This window comes from Dendrobates tinctorius, unplaced genomic scaffold (assembly GCF_039654945.1).
Source record: "Dendrobates tinctorius isolate UK_male_01 unplaced genomic scaffold, ASM3965494v1 ptg000145l, whole genome shotgun sequence".
In the NCBI taxonomy this organism is placed as follows: Eukaryota; Metazoa; Chordata; class Amphibia; order Anura; family Dendrobatidae; genus Dendrobates; species Dendrobates tinctorius.
This window is the reverse complement of record NW_027361812.1, coordinates 1,500,121-1,512,985: the sequence shown is the minus strand read 5'-3', so window position 1 is coordinate 1,512,985 and position 12,865 is coordinate 1,500,121. Positions and strand designations below refer to the sequence as shown.

The window sequence follows — 12,865 nt, the reverse complement described above, 5'->3', positions numbered from 1 at the left end:
TCAAATTGGTAAAGAAAGACTTAGGCACCACCACAGCACTATGCTGGAGAAAGTAGCTAATCTTAGGGAGTAGTATAATTTTAATTAAGTTATTGCGTCCGGCTACAGACAGTGGGAGTTTGCTCCAGGTCGCAAATTTGACTTTAACCATCTCCAGCAATGGATATATATTAAGTTGCAGATCAAACGTGCTGCATTGAGAAATATGAACACCCAGATATTTAAAGTGTGGTACAATAGGCAGCAAGGAGAGTCTCAAGCCGTGACATCAGGGTATGGGAAAGAGGCATCAGAGCAGATTTCTCCCAATTTATATACAGGCCGGAATACTTACTGAATTTGTTTATAGTGGCAATCGCTCCCGCTAGTGTCTCCTCCGCCCTAGCCATAAATATTACCATGTCATCAGCTTATAGGCCTATGGTATCCACCCGATCTGCTATCTCTATGCCCATAATATTAGGGGAAGTTCTCATGCGAATTGCCAGTGCCTCTATTGCAAGAGCAAAGAGGGCCAGGGAAAGGGGACACCCCTGACAAGTCCCTCTGTGCAGAGAAACGGATTCAGATATGGAACCATTCACAATGACGCGGGCTTTAGGTTTCATATATAATGTATTAACCCATTTTAGGAACCTATCTCCAATGCCATATCTCCACAAGCATGCATGGAGGAAGGGCCACTCAAGGGAATCGAAGGCCTTGGCTGAATCCAACGATGCCAATGCCCACTTATTGTCCGGCATCAGGGAACTATATTGGACCACCGACTGGACCCGTCTAATATTAATGGAGGTGCTTTTACCAGGCATAAAGCCAGTCTGGTCAGGGTGTATGAGTTCCAAAATAGAGTTCAGCCTGGTAGCCAAGATTTTCATAAAATATTAATTCAGAACCCATCTCCACTTATCTGGGCATGTTGCGCATCGGTACCCGAGTGGAACTTGGAGATATCACATAAATAGGACTTCCATTGGCTGCAACTTTTACCTAAGTAACATTTAAAGCTAAAACTATTGAAAAAAAGAAAACAGAACATAAATCTAATAACATAGGAGCAATGTCCCGCGCCCCTATTGAAAAATAAACAAGGGGATACCATCACTGAACACAGTATCCGGTATTGTAGATATCTGGGTACTCGCCAGGAGAGCTCCGATTAAGCCTGTAATTAAGGGATCCAGATGAAAGTGGACATACTAGGATTCCTTTGCAGGAGATCCTCTATGGGACCGCAGCCACTCGATAGCTTCCTCTGGATCCGTGAAAAACACGGAGGAACCCCTGTGGACAATCCGAAGTCGAGCCGGATAAATCATGGAATATACAATGTTCCTTTCCCTGAGCCGCTTCTTGATGTCGATAAATTGTGCACGTTGCTTCTGGAGTTCCATGGAGAAATCCGGGAAGAATTGAGATCACAGCATTGTTGAACTTGATGGGACTCTTTTGTCGTGCAAGGCGTAGGATGGTGTCTCTGTCTTTACAGTTGAGGAGACGTGCAAGGAAGTGTCTAGGTGGACCTTCCGGGGGCAGAGGCTTTGTGGGAACTCTGTAGGCTCTCTCTACAGCGAACACCGGAGAATTCATCTCCCAGAGAGGCCTTAAGCCAGCCCTCTAGGAATTGCTCAGGGTGCTGACCTTCAGAGTGCTCAGGTAGGCCGATGACACGGATGTTATTCCGGCGCATTCTGTTTTCTAGGTCGTCTGCCTTTTGCCTCCAGGCGTTCATAGATCCCGCTACCTTGGTTAACTTAGCCTCCATAGGCGTAATGGTGTCTTCCACCTGGGACACTCTTGCCTCCACCTCTGTGATGCATCCCCTCATGGCCTGCATATCCTGACGGAGTCTCCCCACCTCAGTGTAGACATCCTCTGTTTTCTCCGTCAGAGATGTCCTAGTGAGGGAGATAAGCAGGCATCTGAACAGTTGATGCAGACTGAGTCATTTCTTCCTGTTCAGTCTCCTCTCCACCCCCTGAGGGACGATTTTTACGCTGAGATTGTGAGGAGGTATTCCTTAGAGAACGTGCACTCTCAGCAGGGTCGGGTCTGACAAATTCCTTAAATTTTTCTGCTGCCGTGGATCCTTTAGATCGATTCATGGTTAAGAGCAGTGAAATACACTGGTGTAGCTGGAAATGTACTGTCCAGATATCTTTCCGCTGCAGTTATATACACAGCAGGGACCAGGTTTATTAATTGTGGCCTGGGAGCAGTATCCGTGCAGACGGACCACTTTATCACTGAGGCTCTTATGGCAGGGGGGAGGGGGAGAGAAATCCACCCTCAGAGACAGCAGCAATAGGAGGGGGAGCAGGTTCTCCCACAATAATGTCACCAACAGGCCAGCGAGTCAGTTAATACGAGGGAGGGAGTAATGCAGGGCCCATCTTTCAGGGCACTCACCGCACATCCCTCAGATTCTGTAGGATACAGGTCGCTGCCATGCGACGCTGTAGCGTTGGAAGCTGGTCGCCGCGCTCCCTCTGATAGAGCGCGCTTCCAAGATGGCTGCCACCTCGTGTGGGCCCTGCTGTCCACCCCGGCTTTTCAAGTCTCCTGCTCACCGAAGCCGTCCTGCGCTCTCCCGCGGAGCTCCCGGGGGATCCCGGTAACCAGTGACTCCAAGCGCTGTCAGATATACAGCGATACACAGGCGGGATGTACAGGATAGATGAAGGATGGGCAGGAGCTCTTGCAGCGCGTGTCTGTCCTCCTCCACTTCATAGCCACGCCCCTCAATTCTCCCTAATTCTAACCTTAGCCCTAACCCTATTTCTAACCCTAACCCTAATTCCAACCCTAACCCTAGCCCTAACCCTAATGTAAAAATGAAAAAAAAAATATTTTCTTTATTTCAATATGTTTGCCTAACTAAAGGGTGATAAACGGGGGGGGGGTTTATTTACTTTTTTTTTTTTTTTTTTTTATTTTGTTCACTATGATAGTTTATCACAGTGTTCAAAATGAATGAATGGAATCTGCCAGCACCCGCCATTTTCTTCCGGAAGCAAGATGGCGGCGCCCTCCGGAGGAGGCAGGGGGGACGCAGGATCACCGGGAGGGGATCCACGACCACCGGTAGGTACCGGGGGGATCGGGGACCTTATTTCTCTCTCCTGATGTGCGACCACATCAGAAGAAAGAGAAATTAAATGCAAAATCGCGGCTTTTTTTTTTGCGATCGCTGTTATAGGGTAAATAACGGTGATCACAAAAGCAGGGTTGGTAAAAACCGACCCGATTCATGTTCTCTGGGGTCTCGGCTACCCCGGCAGCTGAGACCACGGAGAAAATCCGACACTGGGGGGCGCTATTTACTTTCTCCACAACGCCGTGAATTAACGGCGCTGTGGTTTAAGTACCCTTAATTACCGCCGTTAAAGGGCGTATCGGCGGTTATTAAGGGGTTAAGCCAGTTACAGATTTTCTACATGCGCTAAGTTGCCAGAAAAACTTTTGAAGGGGGCTCTGTTCTCATTTAGCATCAGTCAGGGTCCCAAAGGTCAGATCAGCACTGACCATGGAGAGTGATTGCTAGGATGGGTCATCATGCCATCACATGAATGTGAGCATACATTAATTCTGATATACTAACTGACGCTGCTGATCAATCTCTTCTTGTTTTTTTTTTTGTTTTTTTTTACTTTTTCTCTCCTAGGACGGATATTAATGAAAACAGTCAGTATAAACACAGGCCAGGAAACTACGAAGCAAACTCCTGCAAAGAAGACCACAACCATATGTGTTGGAAACAAGCGAGGTGTTTCTTTTTCAGACTCTGAGCTTGCTGCTCATCCTTCAGTTTCAAGCATCACTCAGAAGTTTCGTCTTACTCCACTAAGCGGATTTTTGCAGGCTGAAACGAAAAGGTATTTGTGTAACTTATTTCATGGGGAGGCAGGTTCCTCTGTTCTTTAGTGAAATATTTTACCATGACTACAGTACCGGTCAAAAGTTTGGACACATGTTCATGCAATGGTTTTCCTTGTTCTTGTTGGAATGTGCACATTGTAGATTAAGACTGAAGATAGCAAAACCATGAAGGAGCACATGAAAACAAGGAGTAAAGAAACACTTGTGATACAGGCCTGTCTATTAATATATGTTGTCCTTAGATTCATCAGTTACCCCTCTTCTACTCTGACAGCTTTCCACACCCTATGTATTCTCTCAAGCAGCTGAAACGAGTAGTCATCTGGAATGGATTCCGTGGAGCAGGTATGCCAGGTCAAGTGATCATTTGTTCAATCGTCGTCCTTCAGAGAGTGTGTTTAACAGAGGCAGTGTTGTTAAACAAGTACATAGTGCTGAACCTTATTCCACATCGCTCTAAGCCAGCTTATGGCAAGAAGCACTTTAAGTAAAGTGAAAGTCAGTCAATGCACAAAATTGCTAGAACTTTGAAGGTGAAGTCATGAAGACCATTAATCACTATTAGAAAACTTGCTCTCATGAGGATCGTCTCGAGAAAGGAAGAATAAGAATTACCATGGCTGCTGAAGAGAAGTTCAGAGTTTACTAGCCTCATAAAACCCAAATTGATAGCGTTTCAGATAACCGCCAACAGAGGAGACTGCGATACTGGAGGACAGCAAACAAGGAAGACTTGTTTGGACCAAACAGCAGGGGGACTAGGCATTAAATCAAGTGGCGTTTGAGACTTTTGGTACCAATCGCCATGTCTTTGTGAGATGTAGAAAAGGTGTGTGGTGCTCACCGTGAAGCATGGAGGGGGTGGCGTGATGGTATGGTAGTACTTTGCTGGTGTCTCTGTTGGTAATTTTCCAAATTCAAGGCACACTTTCTCAGCATGATTACCACAGCATTCTGCAAAGCCATCCTATCTGGTATGTACCAAGTGGAACCATATTTTGTGTTTCAACAGGACTATGACGCTAACGTTCTCTAGGCTAGGTGAGGGTTATGTTAACCAAGGGATGAGAGAGAATGAGTGCTGTGTCAGATGACATGGCTTCCATATTCACCCAATGAGATAGTTTGGGATGAGTTGGACCGCAGAGTGACTATAAATCAAGTAGAAAAAAGATCAAACAAATAATGGTGTGCACACCTGACATAATATCTATATTATACATTTAATTTTTATTAGAAACCTTGCACATAAACAAATGCACATTAAAATCATTTAAAAACATGTACAAACATGGTCAATACATAACACCCCTGAACCAAAACCATGTAGGACGACTAATAAGTGAAGCTCCACTAATACATATGAATGAGCCCAGTATGAGAAATATCAGTATATAAAGTTACACATGTAACATGCAAGGACATGAATATAACCACATGATAGGCTACCCCAATATGATAAATCAATACAAAACAACCAAAGGCTGGAATATACTTCTAACCAAATGTATAAGGGAATAAATAACCCATGTATATGGCACAATAAGGCTGAAATGGTTAGAGAGAAAAAAGGGCATCTGCATACTCATAACAGTGTAAATTACAGGATGCATAGTATACAATGCACAGCCTAGAGAATAAGGATAAAGCACAAAGGACAATGTAGAAGTAAACAGGAAAAGAGAGATAGTAACCTGCAGAGAAATAAGATGCAGGTTTTAAATAAAGGTGTCCATAAGCATGGCTACCTGTGCGGCATGAGGAGAACTCAAGCAGTAAGCCAAAATGGTCAAAAAACATCCACATGGGACAGGGGTGTGGGAGAACCCCACGCGCATTGCTGGTGAGTAGTGATGAGCGAGTATACTCGTTACTCAAGATTTCCCGAGCATGCTCGAGATTTAGTTTCTGTCGCCGTAGCTGCATGATTTGCGGCTGCTAGACTGCCTAAATACATGTGGGGATTGCCTGTTTGTTAGGAAATCCCCACATGTATTCAGGCTGTCTAGCAGCCGCAAATCATGAAGCTACGGCAACACAAACTAAATATGCGAGCACATCCAAATACTCGGAGATCATCTGAGCATGCTCGGGAAATCTCGAGTAACGAGTATACTCGCTCATCACTACTGGTGAGGGCAGCCTCGTCAGGGGAAGTATGTCTGGGAATCAAAGTGCAAGGAATATATACAATGTAATCAGTGCTTCAAATATTCACCGGTGTGGAGCATAAGCCTCATCAACCAGTATTGGAAGGCGGTCCGGGCCAGTGCCGCTCAGAGTACGGCCGGAAGAAATGGATTATACTGTGAACCGGAAGCAGTATGCGGTGCGCATGTGCAGAATCGCAAAGCAATCTGGACTGACAGATGTGGCCAGTGTGACGTCACTTGCGCATGCGCAAAAAGCAAAGTCGCTGCATAGATTGAGGATGTGAGCACGCGTGTGCAGGTATGTGAATTGCCCACAGTGCGCCCAGCCAAATAGCCCTGCGAGTGGGACATGACAAAAAAGGCACATCGGACAATTAAATAAAAAATCTGAAGTGCACCCATTTGCGTTTAAAGGAAATCTGTCACCCCATTTTAGCCCTATAAGCTGCTGCCACTGCCATCAGGGGCTTATGTACAGCATTCTGTAATGCTGTAGATAAGCCCCCGATGTAACCTGAAAGAAACAAGTTAGATTATACTCACTGGGGGGCGGAGTCGGGTGCGGTGGGTGTCGCGGTGTGGCGCCTCCCATCTTCATACGATCATGTCCTCCTTGCTTCGCCCTTGGCTCCTGCGCAGGCATACTTTATCTGCCCTGTTGAGGGCAGAGTAAAGTACTGCAGTGCGCAGGCGCCGAGAAAGGTCAGCCGAGGGCGTAGCAAGGAGGAGGACATCATCGTATGAAGATGGGAGGCGCCAGACCGGACTGCGACCCCCAACGGACCGAACCAATCGCGGGGGTGAGTATAATCTAACTCTTTTTTTCTTATCTTTCAGGTTACATCGGGGGCTTATCTACAGCATTACAGAATGCTGCATATAAACCCCTGGTGGCGGTGCCGGCAGCTGAAAAATGGGGTGATAGATTCCCTTTAATTGAACATGAGCAAAAAGTCTCTGAGCCATAGATAAGGCTGAATGTGTGCAGAAAAATAAATACAGAATGAAAAATAATAATAAATAGTATAAAAGTAGATATAAAGAGCAAGGAATAATAATAACCTCAAAGGGACCACAGAGTGAAGGCAAAGCAGCCAACAGGTGCTCAGGACCTCAAATGATTCCTTCAAGACTCTTGGAAGCCATTCAAGGTGAAGACCTGATGAAGATGCTTGAGACAATGCCAAGGGAGTGTAAAGCTGTCGTCAGAGTAAAATGGAGGCATTTTGAGGAATCTAAGGTTAAACACTATCTGGGTTTCCACATTTTTCTTTAAGTTTTGTCTGTGTTTTCCTTCGTGGTTTTGTTGCCTTCAGCCTAAATCTACAACGTGCACATTCCAATAAGAACAAGGAAAATCATTGTATGAACAGGTGCGTCCAAATTTTTGACCGGTTACTAAAAATTCCCTTTTATCTTTTGTTGCACTGTTATTCCTACCTGAAATACATGACACTGTGCAGTCAGGTCTAATTGTGTCACACTTTATTGATAAGGGTAGTTGTAATATCCACTTGTCATCATTTTGAGGAGAAACAACAGAGGAACTGCTCAATGTAAAGTTAAAAACTCTGGTCCAGTATTTTATAGGAAAATTTTATAGTAAATAGACGTATTAACTTAAACAGACTGACGTAACTTCTGTAATGTATCTCTTCAATAACATTTATCACCAAATTGCATCGTCTTAGGTCCATCGTTTTCAGAATTTTATACTATTGTCATGATTTTCATAACTTACATGAAGAATCGCATTTCTTCTACAGAAAACGTTTTTGCCAAGTCGAAGGAAAATTAAATTACACAAGTATGAAAAGACCAAAAACCAAGACTTCAATTCTTCAAAAACGCAGACGGCAGCTCATAGAACAGGTACGATTTGAACATACTAATATAGAATCAAATGGGCCTGTTTTCAAGGTGATCTGCCACCAGATTTCACATTACAAGCTGCATACTTTATTAGCTAGATCATAGACCTGATGAGACTGTTGTACTTATTTTAAAAATGACAGTATAATCTGATTCTCGTGAAATCTCAGCAGCAGAAGGGAAGCAAGGCACAGAAGCTCGGTCAATAAAGCTCTGTGGGTGGAGATTGATTGTAAAATTTCATAAAGTATTTTACAGCCATGGGTTATCAAAGTAAGTAGTCCAGTTTCATCAGGTCTGAGACATATCCAATCATCAGTTCTGATGACAGATTACCTTGATGTGCAAAATAATAGCAGCCAAACATCACTAATGTGTTTAATTACTGCTTTTGGCATTCAAGATCATGCAACATGGGGAAAAAATTCTGACTAGATGTAGGTGGATAATAGGCAACCAACAGCATTAACAGTCATGACGTGCTGATTGTATGTAATTGACTAATTTAATGAATAGGGGATGTTCTAATCAATAGCAGTACCGAGTTCTATTAGTGAGGTCCTTCATTCTGTGAAAAAACAGATGTCATTTATGAAGCAAGTAAAAAAGTTAAAAATATTTAAAATACATAAAAGTTCATATCGCCCCCCCCCCCCCCTTCTTTCTCCTTAGTCTCATTGGGGGACACAGAGACTGTGGGTGTGTGCTTCTGCCGTCTGGAGGCCGACACTAAGTATACAAAAAAAGAGTTAGCTCCTCCTCCGCCGCATACACCCTCGCCCCCAGACCGGGCGTAACTCAGTTTTTTGCTTAGTGTCTGATGGAGGCACACGCAGTCTGGAGCTCCAGACTAGATTTTTTTTTTTTTTTTTTTTTCTTCTCTATGAAGATAAGACAGGGGCGACGGATCCTATAGAGAGGGTCCGATCTCCCCAAATCATCAACGGGCGACCACGTGTGAGTAACCCTCCACGTGTTTCCTCTCCCGCACTGAGGGACACATCTGGGACTTTTCCCCAGACAACCATTTTTCTTTTTTATTTTGTAAAGAGGCGGCAACGCATCCTGATTAGAGGATTCGGTTCCCCATAACCTCAACGGGCGAGCACGTGTGAGCGACCCTCCACGTTGTTCCTCTCCTGCAACGCGATTCATTGAGGCCCCTTCCACCCCTAGGTAGTGAGACCAGGGGTTGAGTTGGGGGCGCAGGTGAGCCGAGGGATCGAAGATTCGTCCCGATACCAGAAGCCTCCCCCTCCCTGCCAGGGGATGGAGTTGAGAGCACCCCAAGGGAGCCCCCACGGCGGAACGCCCTGCTCACCTTTGGTTAATGGGGAGGTCCGCCTCTCTCCCGGAGCGCACCGCAAGTTTCGGAACCCGGTGCGGCCCGCGGCGAGTAACGCCGCACGCCCCGTGTACCGGAGTGCGGCCGGAAGCCCCGCCCCCCGCTGCATGAGGAAGTCCGTGGGTACCGCGCGAAGCTCCGCCCGCCGACTTCCGGTGGTAGCCGGAAGACCCGCCCACTGACTTCCGGTACGGCTCAGCCCAGGGGGTGGAGAGCGGCGGGCGCACACAGTACCGGAGCGGAAACTACCGCCCCCCCCCCGCATTTCCGCGGTCGTTCAACAGGAGTGGAACGTTACCTGTGGGTGAGTGCAACCCCGTTTCGAGAGCCGCACTGGTAGTCAAGGAAGGGGTTACTCTCCTCCTCCTTCTACCCTACCTTCAAGCCTGGACAATATGTCTGGCAAAGGGAAAGCTCACTCTTTCCTATACGCTGTTTGCGTTTCCTGTGGGGTCAGGCTGCCAAAGGCGCAGGCGGGTAAATTTTGTGAAGCCTGCGAGTCGGAGCGCGCCCAGGAGCCCCCCACTGTTTCAGAGCCCAGGGGTCAGGACCCCCCGGAATGGGCGGTGTCTTTATCGAATTCTATGTTGTCCCTTACAAGGGCAATTGAATCCCTTCGAGGCCCGGGCAGGGACAAGGATGGTGGTCTGCCAGCGGAAGACAGCTCGTCCACGTCTCAGGACCCTCCGACCGTTAGAGGCCGCTCCAGTACCAGACAAGCTCATGGCAAAAGAGCTCGTTCCCCGTCGGCCGGGCCCTCCGGGGCTTCGGCGGCGGGTATTAGGGCGTCTCGTTCCCCGTCGCTAAGCTCAGGGAGCGATCAGGATGAGGGCGAGGAGGAGGAGGCCTGTAATCTAGAAATCCTGGGGTACCAGGACTCGGTGGACAGCCTCATTGAGGCAGTCAACCAGACATTAGAGATCGAGGACGATGTGTCCACGGCCTCAGGTCACAAGGTCTACTTCAAGAAAACCAGGCGACCGCATAGAAGGTTTGCCACGCATCCGGAATTCGAGGATCTAGTCCAGAAACATAGAGAACACCCGGATAAGCGTTTTGCAATGCAAAAAGCGCTGCAAGCAAAGTATCCGTTTCCTCCTGAGCTCCATAAGGGATGGGTAGAGTCGCCAGTAGTGGACCCACCGGTATCACGTTTAGCATCAAGATCGCTATTGTCGATACCCAGCGTTTCTTCCATCAAGGACCCAACTGATCGCCTCATAGAGGGGCTTGCCCGCTCGGTGTATGAGGCAGCAGGGTCGGCTCTGGCCCCCTCCTTTGCGGCAACTTGGGTGGCTAAGGCCATGGTTTCATGGGCGGACGCTCTGCACAAGGCCCTCCAAGACAGGGATCTGCCCGCGGAGGTCTTGGAGGTGGCAAATCGGATATCAGGAGCGAGTGATTATCTCATCAGCGCCTCACTGGACGCGGCCGAGTGTTCAGCTGTGGCAGCAGCAAATGCGATCGCCATTAGGCGAGCATTGTGGCTGAGGTTATGGAAAGCGGGTTCTATCTCTAAAAAATCCTTAACCTCATTGTCGTTTCAGGGCAATCGGTTGTTCGGTGAGAAGCTTGATAAGCTTATCTCAGAAGCCACAGGGGGGAGAAGTAGTTTCCTCCCGCAGCAGAGGAGTTGCCCGGCATTCAGGCAAACGCAGAGGCGTTTTCGGCCCTTTCGTAGCCCCTGGGGGGGGACTTCGGCCAAGGCATCCTCCTCCGCAAACGATGGCCAGAGTAGGGAAAGGCAAACCTCTTACAGGGCCAATCCGCTGGGTAGAGGCCGAGGCCGTTTGCCCAGAGCGAGGGGGGCCAAATCCCAAAAGCCTCCAGCAAAATGACTCGAGGCGCTTTGTACCTACGGACGACAGAGTGGGCGGACGCCTACTAGAGTTCAGCCACGTTTGGGTCGCAGTGACACGCGACGCTTGGGTGGCGGAATTGATAACGTCCGGGTACAAGATAGAGTTTGTCGGACTCCCGCCACAGCGATTCTTCCGTTCCCGACTTTCCGGGACAGAATCGCAGGCGGAGGATTTGTTACAAGCTATAATGACGCTACAGCGCAAAGGGGTCATTGTCCCAGTGCCGCAAAGCGAAGAGACGCAAGGTTTTTACTCCAACCTGTTCTCGGTCCCCAAAAAAGACGGGACTGTGAGGCCAGTACTGGATCTAAAGATCCTGAACAAATTCATCAGGGTCAGGCGGTTCCGGATGGAGTCCCTCCGCTCGGTCATTGCAGCCATGGATCCAGGGGAATTCCTGGCCTCGATCGATGTGCAGGATGCATATCTACACATCCCGATATTTCCGCCACACCAGAGGTTCCTGCGTTTTGCGATCGGAGGGCGACATTTCCAATTTGTGGCTCTGCCCTTCGGTTTGGCCACTGCCCCCAGAGTCTTTACAAAGATAATGGCGGTAGTTATGGCCATCCTGCATGCACGGGGCATAACGGTACTCCCGTACCTGGACGACCTTTTGGTAAAGGGGCCGTCGTTTCAGGCGTGCCAGGGGAATGTCAGTATCACACTGGATACCCTGGCCCGTCTAGGCTGGTTGATCAATCGAAACAAGTCGTCCTTGGTTCCAGCCCAGAGAATCGTATTCCTAGGCATGGTTTTCGACACCTCCCGGGGGCTGGTGATCCTCCCTCAGGACAAGGCGCGAAGGATCAAGCAGGGGGTACGGAGCCTTCTACAGCCGGGCACCAGATCCATCCGGTACGGCATGAGTGTGTTGGGCAGAATGGTGGCGGCGATGGAGGCAATCCCGTTTGCCCAGTTCCATCTCCGTCCGCTTCAGCATGCGCTCTTGTCAGCATGGGACCGGAGGCTGCTGTCTCTGTCATCGGTGCAAGTTGTCTCCGCCGGTCCGGCAATCACTCCGATGGTGGACTCGCGACTCGTCTCTGGTCCAGGGGAAACCTTTTCCCCCGGAACAGTGGTTGGTGGTGACGACCGATGCAAGCCTGCATGGTTGGGGAGCAGTTTTCCAGAGTCACACAGCCCAGGGGCGGTGGTCCATTCGGGAGGTTATTCTCCCGATCAACATTCTGGAGATACGAGCAATACGATTTGGCCCTGCAACATTTTCAGCGTTTGCTGAGACACCGGCCGGTGCGCATTCAGTCGGACAATGCTACAGCAGTAGCATATGTCAACCATCAAGGGGGCACGTGCAGCCAGGCAGCCATGCGCGAGGTTGGGCTGGTACTGCGTTGGGCAGAGAAGAACCACGTGGTAATTTCAGCGGTGCACATTCCGGGAGTCGAAAACTGGGCGGCAGATTTTCTCAGCCGACGGGGTCGCGGCAGGGGAATGGTCCCTGCACCCCGAGGTCTTTCAACAGATCTGCCAACGGTGGGGGACACCAGACGTGGACGTTATGGCATCCAGAGAGAACGCCAAAGTACAAAGGTTTGTCGCTCGATCCCTCGACCCGCAGGCAATCGCAGCAGATGCTCTGGTGCTTCCGTGGAGCCAGTTTCGTCTCCCGTACTTGTTTCCCCCGCTACCTCTGCTTCCAAGAGTCATCAGAAAAATAAGGAGAGAGAAGGTTCCAGCAATTCTGCTGGCCCCAGACTGGCCCCGGCGGGCCTGGTATGCAGATCTGGTTC

At 48.6% G+C, this 12,865-nt stretch overlaps 1 protein-coding gene across 9 annotated transcripts in view; it reads left to right on the top strand.

Moving 5' to 3' along the window:
* Positions 1–12,865, top strand: part of SETDB2 (SET domain bifurcated histone lysine methyltransferase 2) — a 103,322-nt gene that overhangs the window by 62,416 nt on the left and 28,041 nt on the right. For all 9 annotated transcript variants that reach the window (XR_012220387.1, XR_012220388.1, XM_073546099.1 and 6 more), the window contains 2 exons: positions 3,665–3,875; positions 7,799–7,904. Coding sequence is in view for 7 of the 9 variants with exons in the window: in XM_073546099.1 (XP_073402200.1) it covers positions 3,665–3,875; positions 7,799–7,904 (317 nt within the window). In the remaining 2 variants the exon portion in view is untranslated. The remainder of the gene's footprint in view (positions 1–3,664; positions 3,876–7,798; positions 7,905–12,865) is intronic.